At 34.1% G+C, this 21,412-nt stretch overlaps 2 protein-coding genes across 2 annotated transcripts; one reads left to right on the top strand and one right to left on the bottom strand.

Moving 5' to 3' along the window:
- Positions 1-10,898: 10,898 nt before the first annotated feature.
- Vm26Ab (Vitelline membrane 26Ab) lies at positions 10,899-11,514 on the bottom strand. Its single transcript, XM_017137954.3, has one exon. The coding sequence runs from the start codon at positions 11,461-11,463 to the stop codon at positions 10,963-10,965; it is 501 nt and encodes a 166-aa protein (XP_016993443.1). The 5' UTR covers positions 11,464-11,514; the 3' UTR covers positions 10,899-10,962.
- An 80-nt stretch (positions 11,515-11,594) lies between these two features.
- LOC108054859 (uncharacterized) lies at positions 11,595-11,975 on the top strand. Its single transcript, XM_017137953.3, has one exon. It carries the CDS (start codon positions 11,703-11,705, stop codon positions 11,961-11,963), a length of 261 nt encoding a protein of 86 aa, XP_016993442.1. The 5' UTR covers positions 11,595-11,702; the 3' UTR covers positions 11,964-11,975.
- The last annotated feature ends 9,437 nt before the right edge of the window (positions 11,976-21,412 follow it).

Raw genomic sequence — 21,412 nt, 5'->3', positions numbered from 1 at the left:
CCCATGAGCTTGCGTATTATTTATAGCTACACAATCTGCTTAGTTAGCATTATATTCAGAATTTAATGGAAAACTCAAGTCTTCGTTTTAGTTTTTTAAGTAAGTAGTTTAACTGTACTGAAAAGAAAATATTTGCAGACTGCTGATTTGTTTAAAAGAGTCAATACAAACACACCTTAGCACTCCAAAATTTTAGAAACTTTTTTTTTTGTTAATTTGTATTAGTTTTAAACTTGTTCCCCTTTGATATATTCGTTGGCACGAATTACAATTTAAACTAAGGGCTGTTTAAACGAATCAAATATGGGGAAATTTAGGAAAATTTAACACAATCTTTTCTTTAAAAAAATGTTTGATTACTAGACTAAAAATTATTTTATAAAAAACATAAAATTTAACAAGAAAAGAAGCTAGTTTTGGCCAACCGAAGCTTATATACCCTTGCGTCATTCTTATTAACTTACAAAAACATTAAACTTAGATTAACACCAAACAAAATTTTAGCTGCTTTCTTACTATTTTGGCATTAATTTGCTAATTCTTTCAATGGCATCTATATAATATAGTCGTCTGAATTTTGTTAAATTTAATTCAAAATTTTGAAATGTCAACAAAGTTACAATATTTTTCTTTAAAATTTAGTTCAAATTTCAGAAATAACTAAAAAACAATATTCCCAACAGAAGAAGGTAATACTTCAAAAAATACCGAAGCTTTAATTTTTTTTACGTTTTTTTCAGATATTTTCTACACTCAAAAAATTATTTTTTCTTAAATATAGAAAAAAAAATTTTTCTGTGCTTTAAAAAAATATTCTATAAAGAGGAAAAATTTTCTAATTTTCAGAAAAATTTTCTAATCTTCAAAAAAATTCTCTATTGAACAAGTTTTTTTAGAAAATTTTTTTCTAAAATACAGAAAAATCAATTTTTTTTCTAAATTATAAGGTTTATTTTTCTAATCTTCCTTTCTTTTTTTGAGGGTTAAAATCGCCATTGATTTTAGAAAAAAAAAGACTGAACTTTTCTAAAGCTAAAAAAAAATGCCATTAAAATTATAATATTAAAATTATAAATATTTCTACATAATAGAAATATTGTTTTTCTAAAAACAGAAAAAATGTTTGAAGATTTTTCTAACATTTAGAAAAAAATTTGTGTTATAAAGAAATATTTTTCTGGAAAATAAAAAATTTAACCGTATTTGATCGATTTCCCTTCTTATACACTTTTTAGAAAAATTTTTTTAGCCTAAGAAAAAATCGCTATTAATCGAAGAAAATTTCCGGGATCGGTAGCCTAGGGGTCTAACGCGTGCGTGCATGAATATGTTATTCAAGCTTGCGGCTGCGAGTGGGAGTTCAAACCCACGTCGAGACGAAAAACTAATGGTGTCTTTTTGTTTTTTTTTTTTAACACTAATAGTTACATATTAATAAAAAAAACAAGAAAGGAAGCTAGCTTCGGCCAGCCGAAGCTTATATACCCTTGCAGATCATTCCTATTAATTAACAAATCGCAAAAATGTTCAATTAATTTCATTAATCTCATTAATTTTCCGATCGTTCCTATGGCAGCTATATGATATAGTCGTCCGATTTTGATCAAATTAAAATTGAAATTCGGAAATATTTAAAAAGAGTCATAACCTAGAGTAGAAGATAATACAATAAAAACCAAAGAAGCTAGAATTTATTTCCTACTACTTTTCCATTAATTTTCCGATCGTTCCTATGGTAGCTATATGATATATTAGTCCGATTTTTTAAATATTTAATTCGAAATTCAGAAATATTTAAAAAATAACATCCCCAAAAGTAGAAGGTAATATTTCAAAAAACACCGAAGCTAGAATTTTTTTTAATTTTTTCTTTTCCGATCCTTCCTATGGGAGCTATAAGATATAGTTGTCCGATTCGGTTGGTTCCGACATATATACTACCTGCAATAGAAAGAAGACTTTTGGGAAAGTTTCATCCCGATAGCTCAAAAACTGAGAGACTAGTTTGCGTAGAAACAGACAGACGGACAGACGGACATGGCTAGATCGACTCGTCTAGTGATGCTGATCAAGAATATATATACTTTATGGGGTCGGAAACGTCTCCTTCACTGCGTTGCAAACTTCTGACTGAAATCATAATACCCTCTGCAAGGGTATAAAAATGTATTGCATTTTTTTAGCTCATGAATAATTATATTTTGATAAAAATGATGTTTAAGTTTTTCAAACTTGAAACATTCAATTACTGTTACTATTGAACCATATCAAATATATAAATATTAATATTAATCAATAAATATTTAAGAGCAAAATTAAATGAACAACCAAAAGGAATAACCAGAAGAGAGCCAGATCAATTTGAGTAAAAATAGGAGAACAAAATGTGAATAGACTTTGTACAGCGACTCACGTGATGCTTCCGTGGCGCATCTAGTAGAGTGCTTGACTGCAAACTGTGAGGCGAGCGGTTAGCGGTTGGATTCCCGCGTGCGGCGACCAAGATGTTTTTCTCAAAATAGTAAGTTATTGTTTTTATATTTATAATTTGTAATTTGTATACTCATTTCAGTTATTATTACAGTTCCAATTTGAAACCACCCATGTGCTCAATTAAAGGAAAATCAAATAAGGTGAGAAACAAGAACGAAAAAAAAACAACACAAAGGCCGTGGCGGCACAGAAACAACCGGGTATAATTCCGAAGCCCGAAAATAGATTTTTGTATTTTCTGAATTTGAGAAATTTTTTTTTGTTACTTAAAAAATATTTGTCTATATTTAAAAAAAAACGTATTTCTATTTTTTAGAAAACCTTTATTTCTAAATTCTAAGAAATATTTTTTTACTTTCTAGCAAAAAATTTCTAAATTGCAGTCTATTTTTTATTGATTTTTAGAAAAAAACGTCTTTGATTTTAAAAACCTACTTTCTTTAATATAGACAAAATCGCCAGTAAAGCAAATTCATAGGAGATTTTCTAAAACCAAGGGCGATTTCAGTCGATTTTTTTTTGGGTGTATGGGAGCTATAAGATATAGTTATCCGATACGGCCTGTTCCTGTAAAAAGAATACTTTTGGGAAAGTTTTATCCCGATAGCTTAAAAACTGAGAGACTAGTTTGAGTAGAAACGGACAGACAGACGGACGGACAGAAATGCCTAGATCAACTCGTCTAGTGATGCTTTGGCCATTTTAAGCTTATTTACCCTTGTAGATAAAGTAAATACCTATAGTTTAATGCAGTTCCAGAGACTCCAGACTCTGCGTGCCTATTTCAAATTTTGTTTGTACTACCGGCAATAGAAAGAAGACTTTTGGGAAAGTTTCATCGCCGCGCTCAGACTTTCATTGACTTTGATTTAAGGAATTATGGCTTTAAATAGCTAACAAGTCTATACGTGGACCTAAAAATTTTCATCCCATATAAATTTTAAGTCCAAATGGACTAAAAAAGGACTTAAGTCCATGTAACAGTCCATATGGCCTTAGGTCCATTTTTAGTCCATTTAGACTTAAAATGTATATGGGATGAAAAGTTTTAAGTCCATATATAGCCTTATTTAGCCATTTTTAATCCATCGTTACTTAATTTAAAGCCCGTGGACTTAAATCAAGGTAATTTTTGATTTTCTGGGTGCGATAGCTTTAAAACTGAGAGACTAGTTCCCATAGAAACGGACAGAGGGACATGGCTAGATGGACTCGGCTATTGGTGCTGATCAAGAATAGATATACTCTATGTGGTCGGAAACACCTCCTTTCTCCGTACAAACTTTTTACTGAATTTTTAATACCCTCTGCAAGGGTATACAAATACTATTTTATGTGGTGAAATAAGTAAAAAAAACAGTAAATCGTTCCACGGCTTACCCTACCATAGAAAACGTATATCAACACTACACAGAGAGAATTTTTCAAGAACGGTGCACTTAAATTGAGAATTTTCTACTCAAAAGAAAACCAAGTACTCACATTAAGTAAAACAAGAGAGAACGCTATAGTCGGCTGCCCCGACTATCAGATACCCGTTACTCAGCTAAAGGAAGTGCGAAGGATATGGAGATAAAAACTTTGATCCGCCGTAACTTTTTAACGAATGGTCCGAATTAAAAAATTTCTTCTACATTTCGATAAGTATTGATAAACACCATTAAACTGCATTTTTACTTTTCCGAAATATTGAAATTTTTAAAATCGTATATAAGCGATTGTGGGCGCTAGAGGGGGCGTGGCACCCTTTTGAAAAAAACTTGCGCTGCGTAGGAACTCCTAGAATCTGCATGCAAAATGTCAATCTAGCTTTTATAGTTTCCGAGATCTCAGCGTTCATACGGACAGACAGACAGACGGACATGGCTATATCGACTCGGCTAGTGACCCTGATCAAGAATATATATACTTTATAGGGTCGGAAATGCTTCATTCTAGCTGTTACATACTTTTGCACGAATACAATCTGTTTAGAGATTATTTTCTCAAAAAAGGGGACAAATAAGGGGGAAACAACATGGTTAAAGAATTAGGCTTTTTTCAGAAATTTGTCCACAAAATCAGTATTTTCTCAAATTGAGAATACAAATACTTAATTTGAGAACGTCAGTCTTCTTGAAAATTTTCTCTGTGTACCCCCAAAAACCATTTACTTCAGATCCCCTGGAAAGAGGCAAGTGCAACTAATCAGTTTCTGAATTTACGTATAACTTTTGCTTTTAAGCCACCTTTGGGCCAGCTATTTGCTTAGGTCATTAAACCTCAGTTCAAAATATAAAATTTAGCTTATTTCACTAAGAAAAAAAGGTTGCAACACACCAGAAAGTCAAGCCAAGCGAAAAAGTGGAAAGTGCAAACGGTTTTGTAATGCGAAATCGGATCCCATTAAATGCTTGACTGCTCAGCCTACACACCGGATAACAACAATGTGCTGACCTTCGGGTTTCAGCTTCTTGTATGGTTTTCTCAAAAAGAAATGGCTCAACTGGGGCACGAATATAACGAGGGCCTTGACTACAGAATCTGCAGTGTAGATTAACACCTGACCCCATTTTCCAAACACTTTTAACTTCGATTCAGTTCCGATCTCATTTTCCCTCTGGAATGTGCAACCAACTGACCCAGTTGATGCGGTTTACATTGCCCATGTCCGTTTTCGCTTTGTTATGGACTTTTATTTGCATTACGTTATAAAAGCAACTTAACCGCCCCCTCAGCTATGCTGGCTAATTTTTACCGGCAGACATACAGTCAATATGTGAAAATATCTCGGATTTTTTCCCTTTTAAGCGGGCGCGAGTTGTATGGCTCATCAAACCGGATCTCATCCGCCACCCTGTAAAGGGGGTCCACGTTCTTTAACAAGTTTGCCGCTGCACATTCTAGCCCCTGAGTCTCTTCTGCTTCGTAGAGGAAGGCAACAGCAGGTTGTTCAGGAGCTAAATGTAGAGAACAACTTTGGTAGTCTACACCCAAAAAAAAAATCGACTGAAATCGCCCTTGGTTTTAGAAAATCGCCTATGAATTTGCTTTACTGGCGATTTTGTCTATATTAAAGAAAGTAGGTTTTTAAAATCAACGATGTTTTTTTCTAAAAATCAAAAAAACTAGACTGCAATTTAGAAATTTTTTGCTAGAAAGTAAAAAAATATTTCTAAGAATTTAGAAATAAAGGCTTTCTAAAAAATAGAAATACGGTTTTTATTAAATATAGACAAATATTTTTTAAATACCAAAAAAAAAATTCTCAAATTCAGAAAATACAAAAATCTATTTTCGGGCTTCGGAATTGTACCCGGCTGTTTCTGTGCCACGGCCTTTGTGTTGTTTTTTTTCCGTCTTTGGTTGTCACCCTATTTGATTTTCCTTTTATTGAGCACATGGGTGGTTTCAAATTGGAACTGTAATAATAACTGAAATGACTATACAAATTACAAATTATAAATATAAAAACCCAATAACTTACTATTTTGAGAAAAACATCTTGGTCGCCGCACGCGGGAATCCAACCGCTAACCGCTCGCCTCACAGTTTGCAGTCAAGCACTCTACTAGATGCGCCACGGAAGCATCACGTGAGTCGCTGTACAAAGTCTATTCACATTTTGTTCTCCTATTTTTTCTCAAATTGATCTGGCTCTCTTCTGGTTATTCCTTTTAGTTGTTAATTTAATTTTGCTTTTAAATATTTATTGATTAATATTAATATTTATATATTTATTATGGTTCAATATTAACAGTAATTGAATGTTTCAAGTTTGAAAAACTTAAACATCGTTTTTATCAAAATATAATTATTCATGAGCTAAAAAAAAATGCAATACATATTTTTTATTATTATGTAAATATTAGTGTTAAAAAAAAAACAAAAATACACCATGAGTTTTTCGTCTCGACGTGGGATTGAACTCACACTTGCAGCCGCAAGCTTGAATAACAGATGCATGCACGCACGCGTTAGACTCCTAGGCTACCGATACCGATTTTATGGGAATTTTTTTTTATTTTTAGAAAAGTTCAGTCTTTTTTTTTTTAAAATCAATGGCGATTTTACCCCTCAAATAAAGAAAGGAAGATTAGAAAAACAAACCTTATAATTTAGAAAAAAATTGATTTTTCTGTATTTGAGAAAAAATTTTCAAAAAAAACTCGTTCAATAGAGAATTTTTTTTGAAGATTAGAAAATTTTTCTGAAGATTAGAAAATTTTTCCTCTTTATAGAATATTTTTTTAAAGCACAGAAAAAATTTATTTTTCTATATTTAAGAAAAAATCATTTTTTGAGTGTAGGATTCAGAGGACCAGGATTTGGGGACCTGGATTTGACGGTCTTAGATTTGGCGGAGCTAGTAGCTATGATTATGCGCATATTTATTAGCCTCCTGAGGAGCCGAACCAGTATAACGCGCTCGAAGTTACTTCACCGGAGTGCCCTATAAACTACGTGCTCTCCTGTGAAGCGGTTATTAAATTCATGTGGTCGCGCCTGAACTAACTTCTAATTAACTAATCGATTTCTAAACTTTTTATTCCGAATTAAACTTTTTAACGGAAGAAGCCTTCCGATAAAATTAAATATAAACAAGAGAGAACACTATAGTCGGGTGCCCCGACTATCAGATACCCGTTACTCAGCTAAAGGGAGTGCGAAGTAGATGGAGATAAAAACTTTGATCTGCCGTAACTTTTTAACGAATGGTCCGATTTAAAAACTTTATTCTACATTTCGATAGGTATTCATAGGTATAGGTATTCACAATAAAACTGCATTTTTACTTTTCCGAAATATTGAAATTTTTAAAATCGTATATAAGCGATTGTGGGCGTTAGAGGGGACGTGGCAAACTTGCGCTGCGTTGGAACTCCTAGAATCTGCATGCAAAATGTCAATCTTCTAGCTTTTATAGTTTCCGAGATCTCAGCGTTCATACAGACGGACAGACGGACTCGGCTAGTGATCCTGATCAAGAATATATATAGTTTATAGGGTCGGAAACGCTTCCTTCTACCTGTTACATACTTTTGCACGAATCTAATATACCCTTTTACTCTACGAGTAACGGGTATAAAAAGAAGGGATATATGTAGGGGAGAGGTCTGTAGGTTGAGACAGTCTGTAAGTTGAGACACTCAATTTTCTCAAAACTTTTCCACTAAAAAAATTTTTTTTATTTTTTTTTTTTAGTCCTTTTTAGTGACAAAACTTTTGGGGAAAACATTATAAGCCAGGCTCTAGCCAGATTTAAGCTGTGAGAGTCGTGTACCATTTTGCACCAAAAAAGTTTTTGTCTACTTTTTTCAAAATTCCATTTAAAATTAATAACGTCCTTAAATTAACTTGTTAAGAGATTTAAAACATTAGTATATTAACTGTTAACTAATTAAAAAAAGAATCAGCTTAATGTGACAGTCAGAACAAAAGTTATTAATTTTTTCCCGAAACAACCCATTTTGTGTAAGTTGAGACACCCATTTTTCATACAAAAAAGCCTGAGGCCAACAGAGGTCGCTTTCTGCCTAGTACATTTCTTTGATATTAGGGGAAAAGTGAATGTTCAAAGAGCCTTTTGATTTTGATTGTTATTTGGTCTAAGTTCTTAAAAAATGGATGGGAAATGATTTAGGACGAGCTAAAATTGATTAAATTAACATAAATAAATAGTTCCTTATAGTTTGGAGTACTTTTTGTGTGAGTATAATTGACTTTAAAAAGTGTCTCAGCCTACAGACCTCTTTTTCAAATTGTCATTTTTTGGCACTTTTCAAAAAAAATTATTTTTTAGTTTTCCCAAGGGAAAAAAAAATTTTTTTTTGCTTTATTTTACAGCTAAAAGACTAAGCTTTCGATCGGTACCTAACACGTGAAGTTTCAAAAGCGAATGTCCAAATGGGAGACTAAAACCAAAAGGTGTCTCAACCTACAGACCTCTCTCCTATGTGTATAGAAATAATAACATAAAGAAAGAATAAAAATTTGACAACAATTTAATACATTTTAAATATATTTTAACTTTAAGCTTGATATCTCCTCTATTGTACATGTATTTATATTTATTTATAGGGATACATTTTATTTTATTTAGATACTATTTTTAGAACTTATAAGATAAAACACAAAAAGAACTTAAAGCGTCAACCACTTCAACACCGTGTAAATAGGGATTACATATCAAAGCGAAAGTTTGTAGAAAAATAAAGCGCTTGCCAAAGACTTTTATGTCCAATAAAAACATTGTTTTTGATTTTTATAAATTTTTTAAAGATATTTATTAAGATTTACCTGTACAACAGCTAGAAGGTTGAGATTTCCAACAAATATTCTTGCGCTTCCTACGCTGCGCAAGTTTATTTCAGCCAAGCACCACGCCCCCCCTAACGCCCACAATCGCCTACTAACGATTCTAAAATGTGTCTGGCGCCCACGCCTTTAAAGATTTGCGAGAAGTATAAATCCAATTTTGTTGTGTATATTTATCAAATAAAAACACCTCTTAACGAGGTAAAAAACTAGTGACGACCGCACCTTCAACATACAAAAGTTCTGATATCAACATTTGTGACGAAAAATTATTACACTCGTCATTAAATAGACTTTCTAATATTTTCTCAATCGGCCCGCCCTAGCAAACTATTCCAGCTTTTTTCCCTTTACAGGCATTTTCTATTGCAGCGTGACGAATGAGAAAAGATTAGAAAGTCTATTTAATGACGAGTGTAATAATTTTTCGTCACAAATGTTGATATCAGAACTTTTGTATGTTAAAGGTGCGGTCGTCACTAGTTTTTTACCTCGTTAAGAGGTGTTTTTATTTGATATCAGAAGTTTTTGTTTGTTTACATTTGCTCTCATAGGAGCTAATATATACATTTAAATTTAAATTGGTCAATCATAATTTTTAAACTATTGTATTTTAACAAATTAAGTTAAAAAGGCGTTGAAGTATTTCAAAATACCTTTTAAACGAGGTATAGCACATGTCTGTACCTTTAGTAGTGTAGAACTTACAAACTAACGAAAGTTAGCTATTTTTACCTTTTTCCCGCTAAAGTAGCGGCTTTTTCCAAAAGTCGTAGAACAAAAGATTCCTATATGGAACTCTTAAGTGCAAATTTTCTGATTCCATGACCCTAAAATACAGTTCGGATACCCTCCCACAAAATTCAATACTCAGGGAGCGTTAATTGTTCGAGCTGGCAAAAGTGGCTATTTTCGTATAAAAATAACTTTTAAACGTGACTTTTTACAGTAATGTGTTATATACCAAAATTAAAGGAATCTCAAGGGCTATACAGTTTAAGGTTGTAAAGAAAATCGTTAGAGCCGTTTTTGAGAAAAATAAAAAAAAGCTAAAAAAAAAGTTTTAAAAAATTATCTTTTGTTCATATTTTTTTAATTATTACATTTACACAAATTGCATATAGAAGGCGTTTATAGCATTTAAAAATACCTTTCAAACGAGATGCAGCACAAGCCTGTAGCTTTAGTAGTATATAAGTTACGGATTTCCGAATTTTAGCTATTTATAGCTGTTTTCCCGCTAAACTAGCGAGTTTTTCCAAATGTGGTAGAACAAAAGTTTTTCATATCGATGTGATGAACGTCATATCAAATTTTCAAAACTTAAAAAACATGTTTTGGACAAACTGACAAACTGACAAACTGACAAACTGACAAACAGAATTAAATTTTCATTTTGGGAAGACGAAGGAAATCTTATTTTGGCTATAACTTTTGAACGGAGCGTCGGATTTTGACAAATGACCCCTCATTCGACGGGTATTTTCAAAAGGAATACAACTAAAACATTTCAAGGGGGCATTTATCCCCACCGGCCCCAACAGCTCCAAATTTCGAAATTTTCACTTTTTCACTTTCACCGCTCTCTCTCCCAAGCCAATTAATTTTCTTAGAGTCTTGGTATGCAATCCTGTTAGTTTTCGCAATACCTTTCGATAGGTGTATCATTCATTATGATCGGACCATCACAGTAGATTTTCATTTCTTCGTGTATATATAGTAGTCGCCTTCGCACACTCTCCTGGTGCGCTTCGTCACTACATGGACTGCCGTCCATAGTGATACCTATCGAAATGTAGAAGACATTTTTCAAATCTGACCATTCATTAAAATGTTCTGCGGAATTAAAACTATATCCATCTCCCTCGCACTCCCTTTAGCTGTGCGACGGGTATTAAATAGTCGGGACACCAACCCGACTATAGCATTCTCTCTTGCTTTATAAGCGCAGTTAAGAAATTCTTACCCAGCACTGACAATCTTTCTTCCGTCTTGTACAACATTTTTCAAATAAAAAATGGTTGTATGTGCCCATATACAATACATATGTATACATACATATATGTATCTAATCCGAAATGTCCCACATCAAAAAGTCATATATGATCTATGTTAAACAAATTACTTTATTTATATGTAAATTCAGGTGTCCAGTCAGATTCGGTTCGCGCCTTACAATTCTCGGACGAACGGTACAGCGTACTGGGGCACATACTGCGAGTAGGCGCCAGCGGATCCATAGCTGGGGGCCGGAGCACTGCACGGCACGGGCTGAAGAGAGGGCTGGCAACTGAACAGGTAGTTCTTGGGGCACTGCGGCGACGGAATGGATGACGGGGCTGAGTAGGCAGGAGCAGCGGGAGCGGAGTAAGACGGGGCAGCGGGAGCGGAGTAAGACGGGGCAGCTGGAGCCGGGTAGGACGGGGCAGCTGGAGCCGAGTAGGACGGGGTTGCTGGAGCCGAGTATGACGGGGCAGCAGGGGCGGCGGCGTAGGAGGCTGGGGCAGCTGGAGCTCCGTATCCGCCGTAGGCAGCACGCGACACACGGATGTTCTCAGCCAGAGGAGCAGGAATTAAGATGCCCTGTGTGGGCTGCAGCTGGATGGTCTCCGAGGACACGGCGGACAAGGCCAAGACGCCGGCGATGAGAAGGTGACCAAAGTTGAATGCCATTGCGGATTTTGCAGCTGAAGTGGCGAACGAAAGGTTACTGTTGGTTAAACCCTCAAAACCAACCGCCTTTATAGCGCACACCAAAAACGCTGATCGCACTCCCGAATAGAACGACAGCGGACAGAAAAAATGCAAATGGAAGCACCGGGGCTCGAAAACTGCTGACGACCCGCAAACGGGGCGCGACTTTGGAGCAAGGTATTGGGTGCCCGATATTAGCTACCTAGGTCTCTTTGCAAATGGCTAAGACGATGACGCTCTGGTTTCTGGTCGTGGTGACCTTAAATCCCACTTGTCTTATCAAAATCAATTCGGCATCAATGCTCTTGTTGTTGGACCGTCAGAATGCCGAACATGATCACAGTTGGGCCCACCTCCTTCCCATAAATTTCTACTCCGAAATGAACCAGCAGTACTTCAGAAGATTTCGCCGACAGGCTGGCGTATTTGGGACCGGAAAACGAAACCAACACCCCTTTGAATATGCTCGATATGTCTGAAAATAAATGCGACTAAATATATACCATATGTATGTATGTACGTTTTTACTCATTTTATGGGGTGGGCTACTCAATAAATAAAAAGTCCACTGACATGCAGGCGTAAGTTTTTCAACAAAATGCAATCCAAAACATGTTTTTGTCAACAAAAATGACGGACAACTGCAGTAAAACCTTCTCTTCTTGGGCTCCTCAGTCGACTCTTTAGTCCAAAAACTTCTCGTCTCCTTGTTAATAAAATCTCAAAACTATTTTATTTATTCATATAAAAATGATTTACAACAGTTGCAATATTATTTTATTATTTTAATTTACTAAAAAAAAGTGTTTAAATTAAATTAGAGATATAGATATAGATATAGAGCATTAGTAATTTAACTGTTAAAAAATAAAAAGAAGAGATAACGCTATAGTCGGGTGCCCCGATCATATCATAACTTTTTTCCTTAATTTCCGTAAAAACAACAGTATTTTGTATTTTGTCCTAAGCAAACTACTTAAGAAATATATAAAAACTTGCATAAAAAATCCTAAAATTCTTATTGCTTGCGTAAGTTATCAGCTGCACAGAACAGAAACAAAGAAATTCATTTTCCGACACAAATCCTTACATTAATTTTCTTCATAGCATTAGTACTTTGTCCAAAACATATTGTTTAAACTCCAAATCGATTAGCATGCAAATCTAAAAATAAACTTGTTTTCTTAAAAAAAAAGTAGAACAAAAAATTGCTAAAAGATAGATCTCTCTCAAAAAGATAGCTCTCGAACAAACAATAAGAAATTTTGGTTAGGATTTATGAAATTAGAGGGTATATTATTAATAGGTAACGAAAAGGTAAATAAAAACCAAATACTCTTGGCGAATTAGTAAACGGGGGCTTTTGGAAGGTATCCACAGTAGACAACTCTTATAACTCTTAGAATACTCTTGACAGCATAGTCCGTTCCAGGGTACGGGGTTCCTACAGGCTTTCTTGGTATACGAAAGGACTGCAAAAATACAAAAACCTTAGGAACAAATATTTCAAGAAATTTTCTAGAACACATAACCCAGCAGATGGTGAGAGATACAGGCAGCATAAACGTGAGTTTGAGTTTCTCAATAAATTTCTTTATAACCAATACATTTGTGAAGTTGAGCATAGCTTGAAGGACAACCCTAAGGCGTTTTGGCGCTTTGTTAATTCTAAGAAATCTTATTCGTCTATACCTTCAGCTATGTCTTATGGTGATATTGTTGCTTCCACTGAGGCCGATATCGCCAATTCGTTTGCTGCGTGTTTTTCCTCAAACATTGAACCTTCCAATGATAGGTATGATCAGGAAACATTAAATTCAATTCCAGAAATTTGCAGTATTGGAAGTCTGGACATATCGTATGATGACATTTCTGAAGCAATCAGCAATCCCCAAGGCTAGACTTTGATGGAATTTCTTCATTCTTCCTTAAGAAATGCATTGGCAGTCTGTACCTACCTCGACAGATCTTGTTTTCTTCTTCTTATATATTTAGATTTACTTGCTTCTATGTTAAAACAATCTAAATTTGATCTGCTCTCGTATTATTTTGGCATAATTATACCCGTTACTCGTAGAGTAAAAGGGTATATTGTATTCGTGCAAAAGTATGTAACAGGGAGAAGGAAGCGTTTCCGACCCTATAAAGTATATCAAATAAAAACACCTCTTAACGAGGTAAAAAACTAGTGACGATCGCACCTTCAACGTACAAAAGTTCTGATATCAACTTTTGTGACGAAAAATGATTTTAGATGCGACTAAATAAGTACGCTACCTAAAATTTACTCGTTCGGCCCGCTTTAGCAAATATTTAATATCTACACAAAAGTTTTCTGTTGTAGCGTGCCGAATGAATAAATTTTCGGTAGCGTACTTATTTAGTCTCATATATGCTAATATAAACAATTTAATTTAATTTTTAAACTATTGTATTTTAATGAATTAAGATAAAAAGGCGTTGAAGTATTTCAAAATACCTTTTAAACGAGGTATAGCACATGTCTGTACCTTTAGTAGTGTAGAGCTTACAAACTAACGAAATTTAGCTATTTTTAGCTTTTTCCCGCTAAAGTAGCGGCTTTTTCCAAAAGTCGTAGAACAAAAGATTCCTATATGGAACTCTTAAGTGCAAATTTACTGATTCCATGTCCCTAAAATACAGTTCGGATACCCTCACACAAAATTCAATACTCAGGGAGCGTTAGTTGTTCGAGCTGGCAAAAGTGGCTATTTTCGTATAAAAATAACTTTTAAACGTGACTTTTTACAGTAATGTGTTATATACCAAAATTTAAGGAATCTCAAGGGCTATACAGTTTAAAGTTTTCAAGAAAATCGTTAGAGCCGTTTTTTAGAAAAATAAAAAAAAAGTTTTAAAAAATTGTCTTTTGTTCATATCTTTTTAACTATTATATTTACACAAATTGCATATAGAAGAAATTGCATATATAGAAAGATGAACTCAAATCTTAATCGCGGAGTAAAAAAAAAAAATTATGGAAGGACCTGTTTGACACCTATAGGCCCAAAACAATTAGCGTTCGCCGTTAGACTTTAAAATAGCAATTTGACTTCCCAATTTAGGCTCGTCATTGGGATTTTCTCCGCTTAGATATATTTTTCCGACTCAAATGTATCAAAATTCAAGTATTTCTTTCAAATACATTTTTTCAAACATACTAAGGACACTAATAAGTGAGTTTCTCGTGTGTATCACTATGGACGGCAGTCCATGTAGTGACGAAGCGCACCAGGAGAGTTGGCAAAGGCGACTACTATTATATAGCCGCAAAATTGAAAATCTGCTGTGATAGTCCGATCGTAATGAGTAATACACCATTCCAAAGGTATTGCAAAAACTTAAAGGATTGCATACCAAGACTTTAAGAAAATCAATTGGCTTGGGAGAGAGAGCGGTGAAAGTGAAAAAGTGAAAATTTCGAATTTTGGAGCTGTTGGGGCCGGTGGAAATATAAATGCCCCCTCGCAATGTTTTAATTGTGTTCCTATTGAAAATACCCGTTGAATGAGGGGTCATATGCAAAAATCCGACGCTCCGTTCAAAAGTTATAGCCAAAATAAGATTTTCTTCGTCTTCCCAAAATGAAAATTTATTCTGTTTGTCAGTTTGTCAGTTTGTCCAAAACATGTTTTTTAAGTTTTGAAAATTTGATATGACGTTTATCACATCGGTATAAAAAACTTTTGTTTTATCACTTTTGGAAAATCTCGCTAGTTTAGCGGGAAAACAGCTATAAATAGCTAAAATTCGGTAACTTCTATACTACTAAAGCTACAGACTTGTGCTGCATCTCGATTGAAAGGTATTTTTAAATGCTATAAACGCCTTTTATTTGCAATTTGTGTAAATGTAATAGTTAAAAATATATGAACAAAAGAAAATTTGTTCAAACTTTTTTTTTACCTTTTTTTTAATTTTCTCAAAAACGGCTCTAACGATTTTCCTTACAACTTTAAACTGTATAGCCCTTGAGATTCCTTAAATTTTGGTATATATCATGTTTATGTAAAAAATTTAAAAGTTATTCAGAAACGAAAATAGCCACTTTTGCCAGCTCAGAACAACTAACGCTTCCTGAGTGTTTAATTTTGTGCGTGGGTATCCAAACTGTATTTTAAGCTCATAGAATCATTTCAATTGTTTTAAGGAGTTCCAAATAGGAAACTTTTGTTTTACGACTTTTGGAAAAACCCGCTGCTTTAGCGGAAAAAAAGCTAGAAACAGCTAAATTTCGTTAGTTTGTAAGTTCTACACTACTGAAGCTACAGACATGTGCTATACCTCGTTTAAAAGGTATTTTGAAATACTTAAGCGCCTTTTTAACTTAATTTGTTTAAATACAATGGTTTACAAATTATGATTGACCAATTTAAATTTAAATGTATATACTAGCTCCTATGAGAGCAAATATAAACAAACAAAAACTTCTGATATCAAATAAAAACACCTCTTAACGAGGTAAAAAACTAGTGACGATCGCACCTTCAACATACAAAAGTTCTGATATCAACATTTGTGACGAAAAATTATTACACTCGTCATTAAATACACTTTCTAAGATTTTCTCATTCGGCACGCTGCAATAGAAAATGCCTATGAAGGTAAAAAGGCTAAAATAGTATGCTAGGGCGGGCCGAATGAGAAAATATTAGAAAGTGTATTTAATGACGAGTGTAATAATTTTTCGTCACAAATGTTGATATCAGAACTTTTGTATGTTGAAGGTGCGATCGTCACTAGTTTTTTACCTCGTTAAGAGGTGTTTTTATTTGATCCAAATGAGCCCTAAGCCTAGCGGCGAACGCTAATTGTTTTGGGCCTATAAGTGTCAAACAGGTCCTTCCATAATTTTTTTTTTTTTACTCCGCGATTAAGATTTGAGTTCATCTTCACATTCAGAAGGATAAATGAATTAAAAACTGAAAGGATTTTGAAATATAAATTAATTTTTGATTTAACTAAAGAAATTACCCATGGGAAGTGCATATATTTTCGCAGATTCAGCTCATCCAGAGCTGTCGAAAGCTAATGATTATGAATTAAATGTGTCTTAACATTACCACAAAACAATATTGGAAGTCCACTTAACGAAAAAATGTTAGAAAACACAATATTTTTAGACGAAACTATGCCAAAAGTCCTTCCCAAGGGTCGGGAGTAGTTTTTACTTGGCAACAACAACAAAAGGCATTGTTTCCATATAAAGTTAACTTTAAATTGTTGTTAAACAAAAGGGTAGTCATGCCAAATTAAAAAAAAATAGGTTTTGGCCACTATGTTAATTTATTCGATTTTTCTGTTAACTGGTTGAAAAAAGCTGTGGCCTTTTTTTTTGGGCTTTTTTTGTAATTAATTCATAAAAAATATTTGTAAAATATTTAAAAAATCATAAAATTATTATACACTAATGTGTATCCTCATAGATGTATTCTGCGTTTAAATTATTTTGATAACATGTTTTGTTTAGTTTTTATGGGCTGTTAAAGTTTTTGGTGTAGACTGGTTGAAATAAGCTGTGAGCCACTGTATAACCTCCTACTTTTGGAAATGCCATTTTTTATCTAATTCTGAATTTCGAATAAATTTTTTTCAAAATCGGACGACTATATCATATAGCTGCCATAGGAACGATCGGATCATTAATGGGAATATAATAGGAAATAAATTATTGCTTCGTTGGTTTTTATCGTTTTCTCTTCTACTCTGGGATATGACTATTTTTAAATGTTTTCGAATTTCGATTTTAATTTTATCAATATCGAACTACTACATATAGCTGCCATAGGAACGATCGGAAAATTAGTGATTAATAGGAATTATCTGCAAGGGTATATAAGCTTCGGCTGGCCAAAGCTAGCTTCCTTTCTTGTTTTTTATATATTCTTTTTTATGTTTTTAAGGTTTTTGGGGGTTAGATCTGTTCAAAATAAACGGTAAAAAAGAGTAAGAGTTTTTCTCTGCATTCGCTTAGCTAGCCAAATCTATATAATTAGGCTACCAGCACTGTGGAGTTAAGGTGGGAATAAGGTGAGATTTGGGGTTAAGTTGCGATTAAGGAAGTATTAGATAGATTAGGGTAAAAGTACTGTAAGGGAAGGGTGAAGGTGAGAAAGATAAGGTTCGTTTGGACTTTAGTGAGGATAAGGTCAAGGTGACAAACAAGTTTTACTAAGAAAAAGTGAAGTTAAAGTAAGTAAGTATAGTAGGGAACTTTTTTTTTCAGGTGAGACTAAAGATAGGTTAGCTAAGAAGAGGAAAAACTGGTACTATGGTGGGTGAAGACGAGGAAATAGTGAAAAAAAGCATTAAGGTGCTAAAAAAGTGTGTCAAGGGTTAGAATAAAATAGGTGGGGTTAAGGTGAGGTAATATTAGGGTTAATGCGGTGTTAAGGTAAGGTATGTTACGGTTAGAGTGATTAGAATATTAGTGTGTTCTAGGTGGGTTTACTGTTTAGCTAAGGAAGTCAACCAAATGAGTACTCTAGTGCAAAACAATTTTTATACCCTTGTAGAGGGTATTATAATTTCAGTCAGATGTTTGCAACGCAGTGAAGGAGACGTTTCCGACCACATAAAGTATATATATTCTTGATCAGCACCAATAGCCGAGTTCATTTAGCCATGTCCGTCTGTCCGTTTCTATGCGAACTAGTCTCTCAGTGTTAAAGCTATCGCGATGAAACTTTCCCGAAAGTCTTCTTTCTATTGCAGGTAGTACATATGTCGGAGCGAGCCGGATCGGACCACTATATCTTAAGGCTCCCATAGGAATATTCAAACAAATATAAAAAAATTCATTGTAACTTTGTAGGAAGTAGGCGTTTTGATTCTTGACTACTTAAAAACCAAATTTAAATAAATAGAGACGCTGAATCTGTAATCCCTGGAACTGCACCGAGTAAGCATTCTTTAATCTACAAGGGTATATAAGCTTCGGCTGGCCGAAGGTAGCTTCCCTTCTTGTTTTTGTATGAAAAATTGTATGTGTATCACCAAAATTTTGATTACGTAATATATATATACAGCCCCTAATTTGCATTTAATTTTCTGACCGTTCCTATGGCAGCTATATGATATAGTGTCCCGATTTTTTCTAAATTTTATTCGAAATTCATAAATATTTAAAAAATAACATTCCCGCGGTTTCCGCGCCGACTTTTGTACAAATGTTTAGTGTCCGAACTCCTCTAACAGCGAGGCCACCATACTATTATACTACAAAATTACACAACTTTCCTAAAAAATAGGTATTTATTTTCTAGAACAAAATGCGATTTCGCCATTAACTCAAGAAAAAAGTCCGGAAAATATCGCCATTAATCCAAGAAAAATATCAACGATTCTTCTTCTTATTCATTTTATAAAAAATTTAATGGCGAATTTTCATAAACTTAAGAAAATTGTTCTATAATCAAGAAAAATTTTCTTAATTCAATGGCGATTTGAAATAACGGGCGATTGTCTAAAATTAAAGGCGATTTTTTCTGAGTGTAGGAACAATATCACACTGATCCCAATGCCCAATATTTTTGCAAAAACCCATTTCTATACCCTCTGCAAGGGTATAAAAATTTGTTATCTCCTTAGAATAATATACGCTGCATTTAAAAATCGCAATTTCGGTACTGAAATTTCAGCCCTGCTAAATTCGGTGGCCCTGAAAGTCAATTGTTCGTTGAACAGAATTGTTGACTTTTTGACACGCTGAGCAATAGCAAGTTTTAAAGTAAGATTGCAAAAGTTCTACTTTTAAAACTAAGTAAAATGGAAAATATTAGTGGAGGTATACAAAACTTTAGTGTTTAGTGCAATATTTGTTTAATATGATGTGTATATGTGCTTTTGTAAAGTATTATATTAAACAATTTTAGCCTAGCATTTTTCGTTTTTCGTGGAATAAAAGTAGGTTGGAGAAAAAATCGATGGGAAAATCGATAGATCGATGTTTGATGATATTTTACAAACATCGATGTTTTTTTGAAGTAAAAATCAAATATTTTTACGTTTTCCGAGCTGAACTGGTCAGAGATATTTGTAAAATTAAAAAACAAAATGCTTATACATATGAACACATGCATTCCGAATATAAATGGAAAACTAATTTCTAAAGCGTGCACTGTACAGGCACGACAAAGGGAAACTGCACGCCCTGATCTCCGAAACGGAAACGGGAAGGCTACACTGTTTGTCAGCAATTCAAAAGATCTGAGGATCAGGCCATTGTGTAATACTTTAGATTAGCGGACTCACCCCCGAATTTCGCGAAAAAAGTATCTTCGATGGACCGCGATTTCTTTTTTTTCTTATTTTTTCTTTCTTAATGGCTCAGTTTGTACAAATTTATTTTTATTTAAAAACATCGATGTTTTTCGTTCCGGTCTGGCTCTTGATAGTAATCTTTTAGCTAAAATTTAAATACCATCTGCAAAGGTATATTTATGTTCATGCTTATATGAGTAAAAACAATTGCAAATATACGCCAAGCCTATATAAATGCCCATTTTTAGTCAAAACCATCGAAAAACATCGATGTTTTTTGACAAAAACATCGAAAACATCGATGTTCCCAAAAATCGATATTTCTCCACCTCTATTGGATAGTGCCGGATTATAAAAACTAAGAACGCAGTTTTGTTCTTAAATGTACATATTTACAATACGATGACATTAACCGTTTTTGCTCGTTCTTGCTTCTTTTAAAAAAAACAAACTTTTTGCTAGACAACATCGACATTGCCCTAAGCTATGCAGAAATGTTAGAGCCGAAAGCCTTTACAACTTTGTGTTGCATCATCGAATTGGAAACATAAAGCAAAACATTGAGAATCCTTTGAAAAAGAGGATGAAGAACTTTGTTGCTTATGTTGATGCTGGAATAAAAAAATTCTCTCGGATAATAATGATGAAGATGTCTTGGATACATTAAATGTATCGATGCCTATTCCTTTGATTTAGATGTTGAAAGTGATTAAAAATTAATTAAGTTAATATATTATAATTGTTCAAGATGAATTATTTAGTTTGGAAGTTGAAGATTTGTAGGGCGGCAGGGGGTAGGGGATTGAGGGGATATTTACTAAAGATATTTTATATATATATAAAATGTATCGTATATATTGGTCCAATTTACATTGATATTTTGTAAATATTTGTTCCAAGGAGAATAGGTTTCTATAGGGCGGAAAGGAAGTCGTGGCCCGATAGGCACAAAAGTTGGTCCTGACTTTGCATATATAATAACTAGGGGAGAGTGGGGGAATTTCGTCAGCATTTTTTCAAAGCTATTTTTTGTCCATCTTGAGACACGTTATCATATTTCTATTTTTATTGTTGAATGCGGTTAGCACCAAGCTTTAAAAGGTGACATTCCCCTATTTATACCCGTTACTCGTAGAGTAAAAGGGTATATTAGATTCGTGCAAAAGTATGTAACAGGTAGAAGGAAGCGTTTCCGACCCTATAAACTATATATATTCTTGATCAGGATCACTAGCCGAGTCGATCTAGCCATGTCCGTCTGTCCGTCTGTCCGTCTGTCCGTCTGTCCGTCTGTCCGTCTGTCCGTCTGTCTGTCTGTATGAACGCTGAGATCTCGGAAACTACAAAAGCTAGAAGGTTGAGATTTTCCACGCATATTCTTGGGCTTCCTACGCAGCGCAAGTTTATTTTAGCCGAGTGCCACGCCCTCTCTAACGCCCACAATCGCCCACTAACGATTTTAAAATGTGTCTGGCGCCCACACCTTTTAAGATTTCCGTGAAGTATAAATGCAATTTTGTTGTGCATATTTATACCTATCGAAATGTAGAAGACATTTTTCAAATCGGACCATTCATTAAAAAGTTATACGCAATCAAAATTTCTATATCTATCTCCCTCGCACTCCCTTTAGCTGAGTTACGAT

The sequence above is a fragment of the Drosophila takahashii genome, chromosome 2L (genome assembly GCF_030179915.1).
Source record: "Drosophila takahashii strain IR98-3 E-12201 chromosome 2L, DtakHiC1v2, whole genome shotgun sequence".
NCBI classification, from domain to species: Eukaryota; Metazoa; Arthropoda; class Insecta; order Diptera; family Drosophilidae; genus Drosophila; species Drosophila takahashii.
Note: the sequence above shows the minus strand (reverse complement) of the source record. Positions and strands in the feature narration are given on the sequence as shown.

Coding starts and splice junctions, on each gene's coding strand:
- Vm26Ab (XM_017137954.3), bottom strand. CDS start 11,463: ATGGCATTCAACTTTGGTCACCTTCTCATCGCCGGCGTCTTGGCCTTG.
- LOC108054859 (XM_017137953.3), top strand. CDS start 11,703: ATGGCTAAGACGATGACGCTCTGGTTTCTGGTCGTGGTGACCTTAAAT.